The following is a 19,861-nucleotide window of genomic DNA, read 5'->3' as shown; positions in this document are numbered from 1 at the left end:
TCTGAAAAAGAGTGAATTCCAAGGGACAGAGATGCAGGGAAAGGGAAGACTGAGAGGGTAGGAGGGGTGGGCAGGTCCTAGGGATACCAGGCATTCCAGCGAGGCCACGGTGAGGAAGGTGCTGGGAAGCGAGGGGAGATGCAGAGCCTGAGCGCACCTCCCAGAGAGCCCAGTGGGCAGGGGCCGCTGCCGTTTCTGAAAGAAGGACAGGCCCTGGCTGCAAACCTAGTGAAGGATGGACTGGAGGGGAAGAAATGCAGTAGAGAGGTTGGTAGGGGCTGGCACCACCCTGGCATCTGGTGATCAGCCCAGAGCCCGGAGGATCAGTGTGATTATAAAAATGAAAAGAAAATGTCCCCACGCAAGACTGTTTTCCTTGAGGGCAGGGACTATGCCCTCCTGGCCGCTCAGCCACAGGCCTGGCAGAAGGCACCAAGGAAGGAAGGAAGGAAGGGAGGGAGGGAGGGAGGGAGGGAGGGAGGGATGAACGAGGAAACAAAGCCTGCCACAGAGAGGCGCTGGCAGACCCCAGGTCCCAGGCCGACCCCAGGAGGGTCACGCGCTGCCTCTCGGGTGAGCATCGCCCTGCATGGCTTGTGGAGGCCGCCCTCGCACCTGCTGCCCCAGGGCTCCCGCGCCGGCACGGATACACACCTCATAGAACTGCCTGTTGATGAGCAGCACGAAGGACAGGACGTCCAGCACCTTGATACGCACAGCGCTGCGCAATTCGTTCCTGGGGGCAGGGGCACACCTGCTGGGGCCAGGCGGGTGCACCAGCCACCGGCCTCACCCTCCGCCAGCCCGAGCAGCCCAACCTCCAATGGCTTCCCTGGGGACCCAGCCCCCAGACCGACCCAGCCCCCAGACCCACCCGCCTCCATGTCAGGCAAGACTGACTCCGGATCCTCCCCCCGTGGGGCCCAGCTCGGCAACATCCAGACCAAGAATGGGGTAAAGGGGCAGAGAACCTGGCCCTCAGAGATGGCCTCTTTCTAGATGACCACTCCACAGGAGGGAGTAAGCACAGAGGCCTCAGAGGACTCTGTCCTCTGGAAGACAAACCCTTTCCTGCTCAGTGAGAACTGTCACTTTCAAGAATCGGAGAGGAAAGTGCTAACTCTCAGTGTCCTGCCTGAAGTGCAGACACAGGGTCAGGCGGGCCTCCAGAGGCTGCCTACCTGAAAAATCTCTCCATCAGTAACTGCAGGTTGTGAATCCAGCCATCCTTTGCTGGATGGATTGACTGAGCCCTGTAGGTTATTAAGTTTAAGAGGGAGGACTCCTGTCAAAAGAAGAAAGACCTGGAGTGAATGAGCCGCTCTGCCCTTCCAGAGGTTTTTTGATAAGTACGGCCCCATGCTGCTGGCCCAAGAGACCAGCCACTCCGAGGCCCAGGTAGGGAGCCCACACAATAAAGGCCCTGCTGGCAGCAGTGAAGATTCATTTAAAACCCACATAACGGACTTCCCTGGTGGCACAGTGGTTAAGAATCCGCCTGCCAATGCAGGGGACATGGGTTCGAGCCCTGGTCCAGGAAGATCCCACATGCCGTGGAGCAAGTAAACCCGTGTGCCACAACTACCGAGCCTGCACTCTAGAGCCTGCACACAAGTACTGAGCCCACTTGCTGCAACTACTGAGGCCCACATGCCTAGAGCCCATGCTCTGCAACAAGAAAAGCCACCGCAGTGAGAAGCCCGTGCGCCACAAAGAAGAGCAGCCCCTGCTTGCCGAAACTAGAGAAAGCCCACATGCAGCAATGAAGACCCAACGCAGCCAAAATAAAGAAATAAAAAATAAAACCCACATAAAAGCCTTGCATCAGGCTGAGCCCTTCTGGCACCAGGACTGCGTGCCTTTCGGGGAGCAGATATGCTGAGCATGAAGCCAACTGGCCCCTCCCTCCACACAGGTGGGAGGAAATGGATGCTTAGGCTGTGATGTGCTCTCACAGACCCACACGCATTCAGCCTCCTGACGGCCCGGCAGACTTCCCTGCTGGAGCACAAATCCCAGGGGAGCAGAAGCCTGCCAGGGTTTTTACTTCAAACTCACGGAAAACTTGCCTCCAGACCCACATAGCCAGACCTCCGGGAGCTGAGCAGACCCTCCCCTCCCCCAGCAGCCTGACCTAAACCACCCTCTTGCCTGAGCACCAAAGGCCCCACTGTGTTGGAGACAGAGGTGGTCTTACAGGCCTCTGGTCTGCACATCTCTCAACAAGCTCAAAGTATCTCTCCTGCGAGCCGTGGAACTCATTTTGATCACACAGCTCTTCCACTGTGGTCAGCAGGTCGTGGACGATGGCTCTGAGTTCTGGGCTGTCCAGGCTCTGCAACACGAAGGCACGGTTACACAGGAGGGATTTCAGCTCCCTTCAAGGACTCGGCATCAGAGTCCTCAGCTCAAATGAGCTGAATCCAGACACCCCCTCAGGTCCTCCCACTGGGCAGGGGGCACGAGTGCTATTCCTGCCCATTGGGGAATGGTGGGGCCCAAGGGGTCCTGGCTGTGCCCACACGGCGGGCCTCCACTACCAGTGTGTTCACGCCTCCCTCAGGCTCTCGCATCTTCTGGAGGCCCCCAGGGGTGTGGTCTCCCAGACCATCACTCCAAGATGAAGCACTGCCTGACCAGCTAGTCGTGACAATGGTCTGGCCCAGCAGCCACCCCTGAGGGACAAGAACCCAGGACCTGCTGAGTTCCGGTCCTTCCTCCCACGGGCCTGGCCGTCCACCTAGAGCCCGCCCCAGTGCCCCAGCCCCGAGCCCATGCTATATGTGGCCTCATCTCATCTGCAGCCCCTGCATCAGCACGTCCTCCTTCCTGCCACAGTCAACGCCCTCCTCCAAAGTTCCACCAACTGCGGGCAGCATTCGAGACACTTTGGGAACTGTCTTCAGGGTCCACTTGCAGGCCATGGAGGCCACCTGGCGTGTTACTCTGTCGATCTTGATCGACACTACCCCCCACCCACCTTGCTCACCTATTACATAGTCCTGCTCCAAATGATGGAGGGGATTTGGGAAAAACAGCCGTCTTCAGTGGACAGCGAATTGCCACCCAAGAACCATCAGAGAACACGGCCCAGCAAGCTCTGAGGGAGGGCCCTGGAGGGGCGGGGAGCTGCCCCCATGGGTCCACGCCCCCCAGGAAGGGGCCCTCTGGCCAACGGGTCGGCCGTCTCGGTTCTCCCTGTGCCCACCTCACCTGGAGCTGCTGAAGCAAGCGTTCAACAATGTTCAGTAGGATGTCCCACGTCACGGCCTGGAGCTCCCTCCGGTACTTCTTGATGAGTCTGGTTATGGAGAGGACGATCTCATAGGACACCACCTCGTTCGGACAGGTCATGGCCTGGAACACAGCCCAGGGGGCACGCAGCGTCAGCCCCTTCACGCTCACACACAGGAAGCCCCAGCACGTTGCCATTGGAACCTAGCATGAGATGCCTCACTCCCACACACGTCTCGCGGGCCACAAAAGTAGTATCTCAGGAACCCAGAAGTGTGTTTTCTGTACTGGCTCCAAAGGGCCTGACGTAGCCAGACCATTCACTTCAAATTCTGGGCCCCTGGCTTCCTGGCCTAGAGGAACCTGAAAGCTACCCTGATGCAAGCAACGCGCAGAGAGCACGCCCTCCACTGCCCAGGAGATGGGGTGTGGCCAGAAGGACCCCGTTAGGGGCAGCTGGGCCATGACACAGCTCATCTGCTTATCAGGTAAGATGAGGACGTTATGATTGCCCCAGCTCACCAGGGTGCCATGATGGCTACATGAAAACATGCAAAGTGCTCCGAACTCCGCCAGGCACAGTGGAAACACAAGCTATTATCTCTGGCCTCATTCTAGAGCAAGAGCAAGTTTGCCACTTGACCAAGGAAACTGTCAAAAGCAAGCATATCACTATCCCCAGGAGGAATCTTGAGCAGTCCTGATGCTAATTTGTAGAAGATGAAATTCATAAAATATAGTATTTGCTTGAAGATAAAACCTTCAAAGGCCCTACATCGCAACCCTACTTGCAAAGCAAGTGACTGCACACGTTCCCCCCGCACCTCCCCCACCTCCTGCCCTGCAGCAGACTCCACGTCTGACAGGCCTGTCCCCATTGGGTGGGGCTGAGGTGAGCTTTCCCACCCTCGCCAGCTCACTGCGGTACAGAAGCCAAGTTACCTCATAAAATGACGGCAACACAGATGTTGGGGAGTTCTTGAGAGAGTAGAGCCGGTGGGCTCCCCAGAGAGCCATGCCAACAAAGAACACAGCTCCTCTCAGCAGTGGGGCATCTTCCATGTAGGCTCTGAAAGCGTTCCCCGGGAAGACAGGATATAAGCAGGGCCCAGCCCAGCATCTACCCAGGCTCCTGGCAGCCTCCCCGGAGGTCCCTACACTTATGAGGCAGAAGCAAAGCTGGGGAAGTGGGCTGGGCAGGGGACTCGGGGGCCAGCAGCAACTGTGTGATTCATTCACGCATTCGCTCAACAGCCCTCAGCATCATGGTGCTGACAGCCTAGGAGACACAGGTGTGAACCAAAGGATCACGTAAATAAACACCAAGGTTCCAACTCAGATTACAGCTAAGAAGGAAAGCCATGGGATATGAGAGCAGACCTGCTCAGGGCGGCGATCAGGGAATCTAACCGCAACACTACAATGTCAAGGACACTCAGGGAAACTCAATCCAGGTGGAAGGACATTTCAGCAAGATGAAAGTTATGTGCAAAGGTCCTGGGTGGGTGGCAGAAGGGCAACATGGCGGGAACGAGAAGCTCACAGGCTGAGCAGGGCTGGACCATCCAGGCCTTGCCATTTGGTTTTTATCCTGAGAGCACTAGGAGCCATTGTGGCTTCAAGCAAAAAGTGACACAGTCAGATCTGTGCTGGAAAAACTATGTGTGGCTGCTGTGTGGAGGAATGGACTTCAGGAGGCCAAGAGTGAGTGCAGGAGAGCAGTGAGGAGGTGAGAGCTGAGGGGGGTGGCCCGGGAGCGGACAGACGACCATCTCAGGGGCAGAAGCAACACCACCTGAGACGGTCTGGCTGTGGGAGGTGAGGCAGGGCCTCGTGACAAGTGGGTGGTGAGGCAGCCCCACTGGAGGAGGTCCGCGTGTGGGAGGGAGGCCAAGAGCTCAGTTTTGCATGTTCTGACTTTACTGGCAGGAGGAGGAGAGGACAGGCGACCGGTAGCATAAGATGTGAGCCCTAGATCAGGGCTCGCTTCTGGAGCAGCCACCCCACCACAACAGGAAGCTCCGCGTCAGCCTGTGCTGAGACATAGAGCCCAAACAGGGAGCCTCCTTGAGGAGGCCCTGCAGCCGCCAAGCCGCCCTCACTCACGCCGGCTGGGCCACCCGCACTCGCCTGTCCTCCATGATGCGGCACATATGGTAGATGGCGCTGTGGCCCAGGTGGGTGCCCAGGAGATTGCGCATCAGCTGGAAAGCAAGACGCACCGTCGTCAGACTGGCAAACACGAGTCCGGGGCCTCGCACGGCCACTGCCCTGAAGGCCTCCATGTCCAGCTGTTCTCCACCATCTCCTCCCGAACAGGGGCAGCTGAGTTCTCAAAATGCCACCAAAACCCTGACCTCAGCTCAGCCACTGGGAAAATGCCACTGGCTTCCCCTCAACAGGCCATTGTCTGGCCGCTCTGAGAATAAGATGACCATTCATTGAGGACAAGATGGCCCTTGTCCTGTCCATAAGCCTGGCTTATCACTTCATCCAGGCAAGAACTCTGCAGGATGAGAGTTTAGACCCCTACCTTCCAGCAAGGCTCACAGAGCTCCTTGACATTGATGGTGCGGCAGAGGGTGACGATGAACAGGGGGAGGCTCTCAGCCGGCAGGCAGTTGTAGCAGACCACAGCGTCCAGCACCTGCAGAGAGACCTGGTGGGGCGGAGGAAGAGTCAGGCCAGCCCTGCCTCCTGCTCACAGGGAACTGACACCCCCAGTTTCCTCCACTGACCATCCTTTGGTCAGCAATGACTGCCCCTCCCCTCTGTCAAAGCAGCCTTCCTGGGAACCACAGAGTGAGCAAGCATCTGGGAGGCACTTTTACATCCCAGTCACAGTGGGTTATGCCATCATGAACTATGACCCCACAACGGATGTCATCCAACGCCCTTACTTACAGGAGAGAGTCCTGAGGCTCAGAGAGGTCAAGCAGCTTTCCCGAGGCCACACAGCCAGTGAGGGGCAGCACAGGGCTTGACCCCAGGGCCTGGGGTCTCACTTGCTACACCACCTGGCCTGCCCAGAAGGACGGTGAAAGGGACTGTCCCTGAACGGGGCAGCTACTGACCTCTATGTCCACGGAGGACACGGTCTGGACGCACAGCAGGCAGATCATGCTGTGGGAGGAAACACAAAGTCAGCTGAGAGTACACTTCCCAGAGGCTGGGTGGCTCCGTTTTACTTCCTGGTTCCTCTACAAAGTCAGTTAAAAAAGTGGCTCAGGCTTCCCTGGTGGCGCAGTGGTTGAGAGTCCGCCTGCTGATGCAGGGGACACAGGTTCGTGCCCCGGTCCGGGAAGATCCCACATGCCGCAGAGCGGCTGGGCCCGTGAGCCATGGCCGCTGAGCCTGCACATCCGGAGCCTGTGCTCCGCAACGGGAGAGGCCACAACAGTGAGAGGCCCGAGTACCGCAAACAAAACAAAACAAGCAAACAAACAAACAAAAGTGGCTCATCCTCCCTCAGGGCTCCCCTCACCCAACCACTGCTCAGCGCTGACTGTGCAGCACCAAGACCAAGCCTCTGCCCACAGGGTTTCACAGAGTTTTTGAACAAATGACAAGCAACGATAAACAGAACATCAAGTAATATCACACATCTGCTACAAACATTATGTGGAAGGTGGCTTTGGCCACTTCCAACATCTCCATTTATTTGATGGTTTTAACAGCTTTATTCACCCTACAGAGCTGAACTGCAGAAAGAAGACAGCAGCACTGTGATCAGTGCATGTTACTGATCACATGTTTTTCTTACTGGACCATGGATGCGATGTATTCATCGAGGTAACAGCTGTTGAATTTGACCAAGTTCACAAGCACCAGAAGGAATTCTGAGGACAGGCCGATGTCCATCCATTGCAGGACAAACTCAGCTAGGGGAGAAAAAGAGGAGAGCAATGTCCTTCCTACTCACCTCCTCCCCAGGAAAATGAGTCCCCATCCCATTCACTGCTGGAAACAGCATCATTGGTCCCCACGGAATGAAAGGCAGGCCAGCACAGGACCGATGGAGGCTCAGCTGGAGCCCGAGCAGGTCAGCATGTCATGGACTCTGGAATTCACCAGCTCCCAGGATGCATGAAGGGGTCTGAGCTGAGGCAGGGGACGCGTTTGTGCATTTGATGCTCAGGGCCCTGACCCCGATGCTGGGGGTGCAAACACGGGCGAGTGTCTAGGAGGCCCCCATCCCCACAAAGAATCTCTCAGAGACACAAGCAACGCTTGGTTGCTAGACACATAAACTTGGACAGAAAAGCTAACCACATCCTCACTGTCAGCACCTGTCCTGCAGGTAGACCAACAGCTGAGGCCCGTTTCTGACAGAACAGCAAGGCCCAAGTCAGATTTACTTCTTCCTCTGCCTTCCTCTTCTCCCCACAGCAGTGACATGAAATCTCAAGACTCATGGAAACCTCACACCATAAGGATGACAGGGAGGATGGCCACCAAAGGGAAGCACTAGGAGGCCAGACCGGGCATGAAAAGGGCAAGGAGAAAGATGCAGCGAGGCAGCCCCAGCCCCCCAAAAACCTCAGGGCACTCTGGATAAGACCCAGCCTGAGGCCTGGGTCAGCAGCACGCTCTCCCAACAGCAAAACGCAGACCACCTCCTGCCCGCCTAAAAGGCACACCTAGGCCCCACTCCCCAGGGATTCAGAGCCAGCCTGTCTGGAGTAAAGCCCAGACTCTGCATTTTTAACAAGCTCCTGGGGAGATTCGGGGGGCTGATCCTGGTTGCACACAGGTAAGCAGACCAGTGTGTTGCAGCGCCCTCTGCAGGCCACCCCTGTGAACTGCAGCACTCCCTCTGGGCCCGGCAGGCCTTCCTGCATCCCAGATTAAATTTGATCACCAAGGCCAGAGAAACCTCACACCCAACGTGGCACCCACCCAGCTCTTCCTCCAAGTAGGTGATGTGTCTCCCATTGTCCGTGAGGGCCTTGAAAACTTCCAGTCTCTCGTGGAGGTCTTCGTTAGAGGGGTAATCCTTGATGACCTTAAAGAAGAGGGCCCTGAGAACGCCCAAGCGGTCCCCCTGAAGACAAAACCATCGGGTCAGCAGTCCCGCCAGGATCCCCCTGGGTTTCCCAAGCAGCTGTGAGAAGTCCAAGAAGTGCCGTGGGCTCCAAGACTCCCAACCCTGGGGCCCTTTCTCCCTCCCCGAGGAAGCGGCTGTGAGGGACTAACTGGGTAGGGGATCAGGCGCACTGGTCATCGTTTGACCAGTGTGTGTGTGGAGCACCTACTATGCGCCCAGGTCTGGGCACAGGGCAGGAGCCAATGCACCCACCCTCGAGGGATGCTCACAGAATGATGATAGCCACCTAACCAAGCTGAGAGTGGGGACTCCTCTGAGCAGTGGGGTGTGAAGGCGTAGAGGAAACAGGCCAAGAGGAGAGGAAGCCTTCCAGGCAGGAATGGTGAGAGGTGGCTGGGCGTTCCAGCATGGCAGGAGCACGGTGAGCAAGGGGCAGGAGGTCAGTGAGAGCGAGAAAACAACAGCTCACTCGTACGAGGAGCCATTCTCATCATTTTGGGTGAACTGCTTCATTTACTCCCCAAAACGTCCCAGAAAAAAGGGAATGACAAGCATCCCCACTTTAGAGGAGAGGAAGTGGAGGCTCAGGGGACTCCAGTGACTTGCCCAGGGTCACGCAGATACTAGAGGTGACACCAGCACGCCCACTCGGGCAGTCCAGCTGCAGAGCCCCTGGGAACCAGCGAACCTGTGCCTGGTGCTCTCGCCAAAGACGAGGGTCGAAGCGTGGCCCGCGGGAGCAGTCAGCCCGTGGCCCGCCCCAGCTCCCCCCAGGCACAGAGCGGCCACCTCTTACCTGCCCCTGTACGATGGCCTTCAGCAGAGCCAGCACCGCGTGCCGGGCCTCTGGCGGCCGCTCTGGCTGCAGCAAGTCCGAGACAGCCTTCCAGAGTGCTTCCACCGCGTGCTGCCCGGCAAAGAAGGGACAGGGATTGGTGTGCTGGCCCCTCAACTTGAGGGACAGTTCCATGGGCAAAGGACAGAGCAGAACAACGTGGTCTTTTGACTTAGAACTCACTCCTCTAAAGTCCTCATGTACCTGTCACAGCCCACAGCGACCACGAGCCTGACAAGGGGAACAGCTCCAAGCTACTTCGAACCCTCACAGGTCCCTTTAACCCTCACCAGGCCATAGTCTGAGGGGAGGGAGGAAAGCAGGAAGGCCAGGGAGGCCGACCTGGCTGTCCCCAGAGATCAGCAGGGGGTCTCTGAGAACTTGCTCAGGCTCCATGGGAAAAGCCACTGGAAGAGTCTCAGAACCAGAAGTACCACAGCGGTCCCCGGGCCTGCAGCCTGACCCAGAAATCCCATGCTCTGCATCTCCCCTGTGTAAACAAACCAGCTTCGGGCTACTCAGTACCCCACCCCAACCCTGACTCTGCTGCCTGGCTTGACTTGCTAAGAACTCTGTCCAGGCTACTGGAATCTGCCTCCTAAGTCCACTCAGCCCACGAGGGAGCTGCTGGGTGCTTTCCCCTCAGCTCCCAGAATCAGTCTCTCTTGTGTCAGCTTCCCTTTTCCACGTTAACCATCCCTGACTCCCTCCAGCCAGAGTTTCCAGACCACTCACCCTTTCCCGGGCTCACTCCTCTTAAGAGGGGAACTAAAATGTCTTTTCAATGTTGTCTGACCAACATTATTCGGTCATACACTGGAATACACTGGAAGTTTTACTTCCTTTGTCCCATTCACAATACTCCTATTGATGCAACCTAAGCCACAAGAGCACACAGACACTGAGCCCGTGGACTACTCCAGCCTCTTAGGCCTATCTGTCTATTCACTTGACGGCAGCTCTGACATGGCTCCCCTTTCCGTACTTATTGTACACAGACAACTTTAAGAACATAGATGCCTATCCTCACATTTATCCCTGGTCATGTGTAGCCTGCACGTTTCAGATGACCTGCAGAGGTCCCTCTCCCCCTGAGCAAATCTGAACCCGCCAGGTATGAGACCCATGTCTCCTCCTGTATCACTCACACAAAAGTGGGTTGAGGCGAGAGCAGAGCCCTTGAGGAACTCTAACGGCAGGCAGCTTCCCACTCTGTCCACAGGACATTAGGAGAGAGCCTGGAAGTATCTGCCCAAAATAAATACTCCTACGTCTGTGAGGCTGCTTAATACCACCCAAACATCTCTCCCAGAAAGACAGAGACTGGTGTGCCTGGGCTTGTTCTCTGTGAAACCACACGCTCTCCTGACATTCCCCTATTTTTCCTTCCTGCGAATCTGTAACGTGAGAGGACAAGTGAGCGTGCGTTTCTGTAAGCACCACAAAACCACTTCTGGATCTGTTAAAAGAGCCTAATCCCCTTGTTCCCCACCTCCACATGTGACTGGCCTCTCAGGGTTATGCTCAGGACATTTCCAGAAGCTTCCTCATCGCTAAGATGAAGACTAAATTTCCCTCAAATGGTGCATATCAGTTCATTAGTGAAGTCAGCTGTCAACCCTGCTCCTAAAAAGAGCCAAATCAGGCTTTAATGCAGCTCACATGAATCCCTCCAGGCACCCAACCAAGACACCAAGACACACCTACCTCTTCAAATTTCTTCGTTTTGGCAACCTCACAGATCTGCCCTATCACCCGGATGCGATTGTTGAGGCCACATTCAACACTCAGCTCCTGGAGAGATGAAAGAAGGCCAGTGCTCAGACACCAGGTCTCCTTACCTGCCAACCACCGAGCACTCTAGGAACTGCTCTGCCTCTCCCATGCTGGAGACCCACAGCAGAACCTTCTGAAACCAAGAATCACCAGAGTTGACTAGTCCACCTTAGGGCAGTAAGAACGGACAATTTTTTTTTTTCCATAGCTGCACTTTTTTATTGAAATAAAATTCACATATAATAAAATTCACCACTGTAACGACTTTAAACTGTATAATCCAGTTTTTACCATATTCACAGTGCTTGCAACCAGGTCCACTAATTCCAGAACATTTTCATCACCTCAGAAAGAAGCTTCACTCCCCATTCCCTCCTCCCCCCAAGCCCTGGCAAAGGCTAATCTACTTTGTCTCTATGGATTTGCTTATTCTGGACATTTCATATATATGGAATCATACATTATGTGGGCTTTTGTGATTGGCTTCTTTCACTTAGTATAATGTTTTCAAGGTTCATCCATGCTGTTGCATGTTATCAGTGCTTCACTCCTCTTTTTGGCAAATACTACTCCATCGTATGAAGGCATCATATTTTGTTTAAACCTTCACCAGTTGATGAGCATTTTGGTTGTTTCTGAACGGGAAACGTTACAAGTGCAAACATTCAACATTATTTATGGATAAAGCACTGAGTAGGCACATCTGTGAGATTCCAACACAGACAAAAAAGTGAAGCCTTACTTCTCCCAGTAACTCACACATTACCAGTTACCCCTGGCCATAACCCTAATCACCTGTGGTGACCATGGCCTTTAGGTCGTCTAGTAAAACAGGTTTTCTTGCATCAACATCTGAATACTAACTCAAGTGTGCTGGACCAAGTCCCCAAGATCCTGACTTCCTGAATTTCCAGAGAAAAGACACATGTCACCATGGTACTGGGGACAGCAGCCACACAGACGGTCACCAGCAGCCCATCTCCCACAGAACCTGGTGACAGACCAAACTCAGCCTTCCCTGCACCTCCCACTAAGCTAGCAGAGAAGACCCAGGCAGCTCACTCACTCTCAGGATTTCCGCCGTGATGATAAACTCCGTCTGTTTGCCCTCTGCAGACCTGGGATTTGGCCTTGGAGTTCCCAGTCCCAGGAGAATCTTGAACTTCTCCTTCAAGCCTGAATCTTTGCTTGCTGGCTTGGCCATGCTGGGCAGGGACGCATCAGAGGACTCCTCTGTGCCGACAATCAGGCAGAGATCTCAGGGAAGGCTCCACCCACCTGCCCCGCCGCGGACCGCGGGCCGCCCGCGAACCCTAGGTCTCCGGGGGGCACGACCTTTTTTCCCTCCCACAGCCCCCGAGAAAACTCCACCACAGCCAGGCACGGTCCCGGCCAGAAATAAACCCGGAAAATGCCAGGCCGTCCGCCCGCCTCAGTGCATGAAGTGAGGGAGGGGAACTGGGGCCAGGGGGCGGCCGCCGCGGGATCCAGGAAACCCTGACGTTTGCCATCTCTCTTCTCTCCGTGTGGAGGACGACTGTCGGGGGACGCCGGGAGCAGGGACCCCCTCGCACCCGCCATGACTTAAAACCAAAGAATGCTTGGAGCTCCGGAATCAGGCTGCGGTGGGCGCGCCCGAGAGCCGGGCCTGACACTGCGGGGGTCCACCCCCACGGCCTCAGTGCCGAGCAGGCCTGGAGAGGCAGCTTCCCCCGCTGCACCGTCGGAGTCGGCGGTCAGGACGCCTCGAGCCACTCACCACTCCCCGCACCCGCAGCGCGCGCGGCAGCCCCGGCGCCGAGAACCGAGAACACCCCCGGCCACAAGCGGCCGCCGGAAGCGCGACCTGCACTTCCGGCAGCGGAAGGGCGCCGAGGGCCGCCCTCTGGAGGAAAGGCTGGGCGAGTGATAGTCACGTGGCGGGGTCCGGGGGCCGCCGGGACGTGTAGTCCGCAGGAATCCGGCATGAATTCGGTGGGCGTGAGGATGGTGACCCGCAGCCGGAGCCGGGGACCCGGGACCGGTCAGCAGGGAAGTAGGGAGAAGCCCGCGCCGCTCCGGAGAGAAGAGGCGGCTGCAGGTAGCGCCGCGCCCGCGCGGGGGCACAGGAAGAGAGGCGGGGTGGGGGCCTGCAAGAGACTGGGGGCTGGGGCCCTGAGTTCCAGCCCTAGGCTCTTTCCCAGGAGACGGGGCTGGGTTCAGGCGTTCCCACCTCCCCCACCTTCGTCCTGTTCAAGAAAGTTCTCCCGGTCCCACTAGCATGCCCTAGGGTACTCCACTTGTGCCAGGCTGATTGCGAGGCAAACCGGCCCTGTCCTCATAGTTGCTTCCAGCTCAGAGGCCCGGTGCCAAGGACTCTCCCAGCCAGAAGTTTTCTCCCCCTGCTAGAGGGTGCCTCTGAGAGAAAATGGGAAACGGCGTGGCTTTCCTTACGTTTACATCGTTATTAGGGACCTAATTTGAGATTCAGCGGTGGATGAGAACGACAGGGCCCCTGCCACTTGTCCTGCCTGGACGTCTGCAGGATTATCCAGAGGAGGATTCCCACAGACACCCAAAGACCCCAGGGGTAGTCCAGACAAGATGACACACTGGGCAGAAGCATGGCTGGGGGGGACAGGCACGCGATAATGCCAGCCAGGTAGGCAGGAGCTCTGATGCCAGGACAGAGTTTGGAGTTTTAAACAGGAAGTGACACAACTCAATTCAGATTTTTTTAGCAGATATTCATTTTTAATTAATTAATTAATTAATTATTTTTGGCTCTGTTGGGTCTTCGTTTCTGTGCGAGGGCTTTCTCCAGTTGCGGCAAGCGGGGGCCACTCTTCATCGCGGTGCGCGGGCCTCTCACTATCGCGGCCTCTCTCGTTGAGGAGCACAGGCTCCAGACGCGCAGGCTCAGTAGTTGTGGCTCACGGGCCCAGTTGCTCCGTGGCATGTGGGATCTTCCCAGACCAGGGCTCGAACCCGTGTCCCCTGCATCGGCAGGCAGAATCTCAACCATTGCGCCACCAGGGAAGCCCCTCAATTCAGATTTTAGAAAGTTCTCTCTGACAGTGTCAAAACTAGTTTGGGGGCACCATGGTGGAGGCTGTTACTTAGAGTCGTCATGTGCTAAAGTGGATTTGGTCAGAGGGCCAACGGCATGAGGAAGGCTGACCTGGCCCGGAGCACATGCTGCAGAGGCCAGAGCACCTGCAGTTGTAGTAGGTGATGGGTGGTTGTTGAATAAATGATGTAGGATGAGATGGCAGGTAGGGCAGCGCCCACACCTTTTCCTTACCTGTAGCCTTCACTGAAGGGACCAAGTGGTACTTTTTGCAGAGGATAGGAAAGGCTACAGCCCTGTGAAGCGTCAGCGGAAGGCTCAAAGACTGAATGTGGCCTACGAAGCCTCAGAAGGTGAGAAAGGAGAGGGAGCTGAGCATCTCCAGTCACCAGCCTGGGAGCCTCAGGACTGGCAGCAGCAGCTGGAGAACATCCGGACCATGAGGAGTGGAAAGGACGCGCCCGTGGACCAGCTGGGGGTTGAGCACTGCTATGACCTCAGCGCACCCCCGAAGGTAGGCGGGCACCCATCTGCCGATGACCCCCTTCTGAACAAGGCACTTGCTTCCTCTCAGGCCTTTAGCAGGGGACAGCTGGCACATTGTGGGTGTTCAGTAACGTTTGCTGAGAGAGAGAGGGAGTTCCTTACACTTCACTGGCCCAGAGCCTAGTCCTAAGACTAACCGGATTCCAATCCCAGCTCTGCTACCTGGTGACGGGCCTCAGTTTGCTTGTCTGTAAAGTGGGCAGCAGCATCATCCTTTGCAAAGCAATAACGATAACAAGAGCAACCAAGGGCTGTTGAGCACTGACGTCGTGCCAGGTGCAATTCTGAATGCAGTAATAATTCTTTAAGCCTCACAGTGATCTTGCAAAGCAGGTGCTGCTATTTTCCACATAAGTGGAAAATACACCACACACACACCCTTGGCCCGGGCGGATAGGAGGCAGATATCCCATACACTGCCTGGGGTGACACGTGCAGATGAGTAAAGGGCTTGGCTGGGCTGAGCACCCAGGACCCGACCCCACCCTGGTGCCTGTCACTGTGCAAGCAGGTGCGGAGGTACCAGGTGCTGCTGTCACTGATGCTCTCCAGCCAGACCAAGGACCAGGTGACAGCAGGCGCCATGCAGCGGCTGCGGGCCCGGGGCCTGACGGTGGACAGCATCCTGCAGACGGATGACAGCACGCTGGGCACGCTTATCTATCCTGTGGGCTTCTGGAGGGTGAGCCCAGCCCGTGGCAAGTGGGGCTGGGGGTGCCACTGGCCTGCGAAAGATGTCAGACTGAGTGGGCTGTGGGGTGTGGGAGGCCGGGGTGGGCATCCCTGGCCATGGGTGCCTGGCTATGAGTTCCCACTGGAGCACTGCCCCGCCCCTGCCGCTCTGACCAGCCCACAGGGGGCCTGGCCATGGGGCCTCAAGTCCAGGCGCTGGAGGTCCTTGGCCTTTCCTGTTTGCAGCCCACCCCTTCCTTCCTCCACCTCCCTTCCCAGACGCCTGGCCCTTCTCTTCCTCACTAAGGCTGCCCACCCATCTATCCCTTTGTTTACTCCAAGCCTCCCTGGAGTGCACAACCCCTCCCCTCTGGAGCCCCAACAGGCCACAGAGTACAGGGTGGTGGGTGGGCGGGTCTGTTGAAGGCAGCCTGGTGGGTGGGGCTACTTCCCCTTGGCACTAGCGTGGGCTGCAGTTCATCAAATGGGTTTTAAATAGCCCTGTCCACTCAGGCACAGGATGGGAACCGCCCGGCTGGCCTGGCGGCTGGTGGGGGAGCCCCATGCTCCAGCCTTCCTTCCTGAAGGCCCAGGTGCTGTTGAGCCCAGCTTCTGGCTTAGCTGGTCCTGCTTAGCCTGCCTGGTCTCTGGTAGGGAATGATGGGGCAGGGAGACTCAAGCCGGACCCCACGCACTTGTCATTGGCCCCAGGCAAGTGGGAGGCAGGGTCTAGGCCTGCATTGGGCCTTCCTTGGGCTCTCCTGCCCTTGGCTTGTTCCCACCTACTGGGGGGACAGAGGCAAGCAGGTGCCTCTGAGTGTGTCCTGGACAGCTGGCGGGTAGCTCTGGGCACCTGTGGGTTTCCTCTGGGCCTCGTCTTCCCAGGTCAGGCTATACTCCTGACCTCCAGCGCTGACCCCCCCAATCTTTCAGAACAAGGTGAAGTACATCAAGCAGACCACTGCTATCCTGCAGCAGCGCTATGATGGGGACATCCCAGCCTCCTTGGCAGAGCTGGTGGCACTGCCAGGCGTCGGGCCCAAGATGGCGCACTTGGCCATGGCAGTGGCCTGGGGCAGTGTGTCAGGCATTGGTGAGTAGCATGCGCCCACAGGAGTGGCCGGCTCCAGGCTTGCTGGCTGCCATTGAGGTTCCCCCCATCCTTGTGACCAGTGACCCCCAGCTCAGGTCTCCTCATTCACAACTCAGCCCGAAGGGTCAGAAAGGTGTTCCCAGCCCAGAGCTAGGCCCACCCCACCCAGAGATGGGTACTAGCAGGAGGAGTTCCTGTTTGCTGAGGAGCTCCTATAGCATGCTGGCCTCTGGGAGAGGCCCTAGATGGACTCGGGTCTGTGCTGCATGAGGGAGAGAGACACTGGGGTAGAAACACTGATGGGGGCATGCAGGGCACCTTTGGAGTTGGCCTGGTCTGGGGCATTTGGGAGGACTTCCTGAGGAGGTGATAATTCAGCCAAGAGCTGAAGGGTGAGGTGGGCTGGCCAGGCCAAGAGGAGGAAATGCATTGCAGGCAGAAGGAACAGCATCTGCAAAGCCATGAGCTGGGGAAGAGGGCCAGAGCACAAGGTTCTGGAATGAGCGTGGGCAGAGGGGGCAGGTGCAGTGCAGACATGGGGACCCGGGGGGAGGAGGAAGCGGCTGGGGGGGAGCCCTTCCTGGAATCCTTATCCTGGGTCCTTGTGTTGCATTCCGGCATTGGAGGAGCTCCGAGTGGAGACAGACCCCTGGGTCGGGGTGGGACTGCTTCCTCAGATCTTTGCCCAGCGAGTGGGGGCTTCTGAGGCTGCACAGCGCAGGCCCAGCCAGCCCGGAAACCAGGGCTTGACCCATGACCTGCTTGTGTGCTCCCACCGTGGTGCTTCTCAGGGACTCATGCAGAGGAGCCAGGAGAGGTGGTGGGGATCCCCCCAGGGCTTCCGAGGCTTGTGAAGCCTGCCCCCTGGGGTAGGGACCCCTTCCCTGCAGTGCCCGCCAGAGGAGTAGGGCTCTGGCTACCTGATGAGGTTGGAGCCCAGAAGCCCTGAAAAGCGGGAGCCAGGCCAGGCGGGGCCAGGGCAGAGCCTCCCTCACTGGGCTCCTGCGGCTGCCAGCCTCTCAGCAGATACTTGAGCTTATCTGGGCGGCTGTCCTCGGCTGCCCGTGTCTAGGAGTGGTCTGGCAGGTCTGTGGGGGAAGGGCCCCCGCCTGCAGCTGGTTGCAGCAGTCGGGAGTGTGGGAATGCTGCCCTATCTGGTTGTCTGTGGGCCAGGCCACCTGCAGGGAGATCCTAGGGAGGGTGGGCCCCACTTCCCAGGGGGTTTCCTGAGAGAAGAAGCCCCCTCGAGTAGAGAGCCAGAGCCGTGGGATACAGCAGCCCATCCCAGCTCTGCCCTCCCAGCTGGGTGGCCCTGGGCAAGGCACTTGGCTTCTCTGAGCTGGGCCACAAAGCAGGGGAAGTAGTTGCTCCCATTAGAGGCACAGGTGTGCAGAGCCCTCCTGGACCGGCCCACAAGTATGGTGTGGCCCTGGGCTGGGCTTCTGGGTAACTTAAGGGCACGGTCACCTACATGTTACAGAGAAAGAAACTGAGGCTTGGTGGTGACCCAAGGGTGTGGCTTCTCCATCTGCGTACTCTCCCTGTGCCCCTGTTATCGCTGTTTGGGGTGGGCCTGAGCCTTTTTCCAGGCAGCCAGCAGCAGGGGAAGTGGGCCAGTGCAGGAACTTGCTTTCTCTTCGGCAGACACGATAGGAGGAGGCGGCAGGGGCTGCATCTGGCTAGGGGAGGGGGCCTCAGTGAGCAGGTGCCCAGGCCAAGCCCCAGGGTGGCCGGCCACGGGGAGCCAGGGCTGCGGCCGGGTGCACAACAGCTGCAGCTGGCCTGGCCGCGCTCCCCGCTCCGTCCCTGATGGTGCAGTGGCAGGTGCTGGCTCTGCAGGCAGTGACTTCATGCCATCCCACTAGGTCAAGCTGCTGCCACCCAGCCTGGCACCCATGGCCGGTGCCTGGGCCAGGAGGCACTGCTGCCTGCACCCCAGGAAAAAGGCCCAAGTCCTCTGCATCTGGCTCCAGCCCCTGCCTAGCAGCAGGGATGGCCCATGTGACTCTCTCTCAGGCCTGCGCAGTTCTGGGTCCTCCTCAGAAGCTGGTGGGGGTTGGGGAGGTGTATAGGGGGACTCAGGCTTCAGACTCAGCCCCCCACCAGCCCGCACTGGGAGCCGTGGCAGGGATGGGGCAGTCTGGCCCCGTGAGCCTGCCCCGTGTTCACCCTGCCCCGTCTCCAAGCAGCAGTGGACACACACGTGCACAGAATCGTAAACCGACTCAGATGGACCAGGAAGGCAACCAAGTCCCCGGAGGAGACCCGCAGGGCACTGGAGGAGTGGCTGCCCAGGTGTGCAGGGTTGGGGTGGGGCAGGGCGGGCTCCCCTCCCTCCCACCCTCCCTCCCTCCACACTGATGGCTCCCACCCCCACAGGGAGCTGTGGAGCGAGATCAATGGACTGCTGGTGGGCTTTGGCCAGCAGACTTGCCTGCCCCTCCACCCGCGCTGCCAGGCCTGCCTCAACCGGGCCCTGTGCCCAGCTGCACACGGACTCTGAGGGCCTGGGGCCTCTGCCCGGCACCACTCTGGCCTCTTTGTGCCTTTGCTGGGGAGCCATAGCCTGTTTATAATAAAGTTTGGGGGCTGTTTGTAGTTAGGGTCTGGCTGATTTCTACCCCGGGGGCTGGAAGGCGGCATGCTGGAAAGCACATGCATGAGCTGTGTTTGCACCCGTGCTCACGTGTGTCTGGAACAGGGCTGCCTGGGAGGCCAGGATGGGGACGTGACCATCTGGGCTGAGTGCTGGGGGGCAGGGGTGGCGGGGGGGTCGTGGGAGCCAGTTGCAGCCAGCTGTCTGGAAGCCCGCTGGGGACGCTGGAAGCCCAGGCTGCCTCCCGCAGCAGCTGGCTGGGGACCTGGAAACACACGCCCCTTCCTGAACTTGTGCACCGAGAGCCCCAGCCTCTGCCACGAGGGCCCCACCCCCAGTGTTTACAGAGCCACCTGGTCTCAGAGGGACACCAGCAGGCCCAGGGAGGGCACCACAGGGCACAGGGCCTGACCTGCGTGTACCTGCTGGGGGGCCAGGGGCCCAGAAGGCTTCACAGGGAGGTGCTGGTGAGAGGGCAGGGTTCCGAAGCACAGGGGTCCCAAGTGCGCTGGAGAGATAAGCAAGAAGGAGCAGGAGCTGAGAGGGGCCAGCGGATGGATTTGGGGAAGGGAGGCTTAAGAATGGCACTGTTTCCAGCAGCTGAGACTTGGGGAGCTGCAGGCTGCCACCTCCCTGCCCAGACCATGACTCCTCCAACCCCCAAAATGAAGGCTCAGGAAGGACAGAGACAGCCAGGGTCCAAGGAAGGCCTGTTTATTCTGAAGGCGCGCATGTGCTATGGCTTATGGGGCAGACAGCGATGTGAGTCGGTCAGGTTCTGGGCAGGGGGAAGGCAGAGTCGGTGGGGTTTCCTCGGGGGGAGGCTCCCAGCAGGGGCCAAGCCCGGAGCCTGGGGTCCTTCCTGGGGGCAGGCTCTCACGCAGTCTCACCCCGAAGGCCTGGGGACTGCCATGCAGGTACAAGGGGCCTGTCCAGAGTCTGCCCTCCTCAGGGGCACAGGGCCTCCATCCTCAGGCCCCTCAAAGAGCCCAGGCCCTGTACCCCCGACACCC

At 58.1% G+C, this 19,861-nt stretch overlaps 2 protein-coding genes across 2 annotated transcripts in view; one reads left to right on the top strand and one right to left on the bottom strand.

Annotated features, from left to right (window-relative positions):
* The window catches only part of TSC2 (TSC complex subunit 2), a 38,195-nt gene extending 25,469 nt beyond the window's left edge, over positions 1-12,726 (bottom strand). The window contains exons 1-14 of the mRNA XM_079718318.1: positions 12,652-12,726; positions 11,959-12,125; positions 10,824-10,910; positions 9,078-9,188; positions 8,134-8,278; positions 6,998-7,115; positions 6,309-6,357; positions 5,768-5,893; positions 5,365-5,438; positions 4,177-4,303; positions 3,214-3,357; positions 2,198-2,335; positions 1,182-1,285; positions 655-736 (exon numbers count right to left, since the gene is read on the bottom strand). Of these exons, the coding sequence (XP_079574444.1) occupies positions 655-736; positions 1,182-1,285; positions 2,198-2,335; positions 3,214-3,357; positions 4,177-4,303; positions 5,365-5,438; positions 5,768-5,893; positions 6,309-6,357; positions 6,998-7,115; positions 8,134-8,278; positions 9,078-9,188; positions 10,824-10,910; positions 11,959-12,096 (1,443 nt within the window). The 5' untranslated portion in view covers positions 12,097-12,125; positions 12,652-12,726. The remainder of the gene's footprint in view (positions 1-654; positions 737-1,181; positions 1,286-2,197; positions 2,336-3,213; positions 3,358-4,176; positions 4,304-5,364; positions 5,439-5,767; positions 5,894-6,308; positions 6,358-6,997; positions 7,116-8,133; positions 8,279-9,077; positions 9,189-10,823; positions 10,911-11,958; positions 12,126-12,651) is intronic.
* A 131-nt stretch (positions 12,727-12,857) lies between these two features.
* Positions 12,858-18,838, top strand: NTHL1 (nth like DNA glycosylase 1; the record flags this gene model as incomplete). The annotated part of the gene is made up of 6 exons (XM_079718622.1): positions 12,858-12,972; positions 14,217-14,455; positions 14,999-15,169; positions 16,093-16,252; positions 18,442-18,547; positions 18,632-18,838. 6 exons carry the CDS (start codon positions 12,858-12,860, stop codon positions 18,753-18,755), a joined length of 915 nt encoding a protein of 304 aa, XP_079574748.1. The 3' UTR covers positions 18,756-18,838.
* Between the last annotated feature and the right edge of the window lie 1,023 nt (positions 18,839-19,861).

The sequence above is a fragment of the Hyperoodon ampullatus genome (genome assembly GCF_949752795.1).
Source record: "Hyperoodon ampullatus genome assembly, chromosome: 14".
Taxonomy (NCBI): domain Eukaryota; kingdom Metazoa; phylum Chordata; class Mammalia; order Artiodactyla; family Ziphiidae; genus Hyperoodon; species Hyperoodon ampullatus.
The sequence above is the reverse complement of the archived record's forward strand: the minus strand, read 5'-3'. Positions and strand labels throughout refer to the sequence as shown.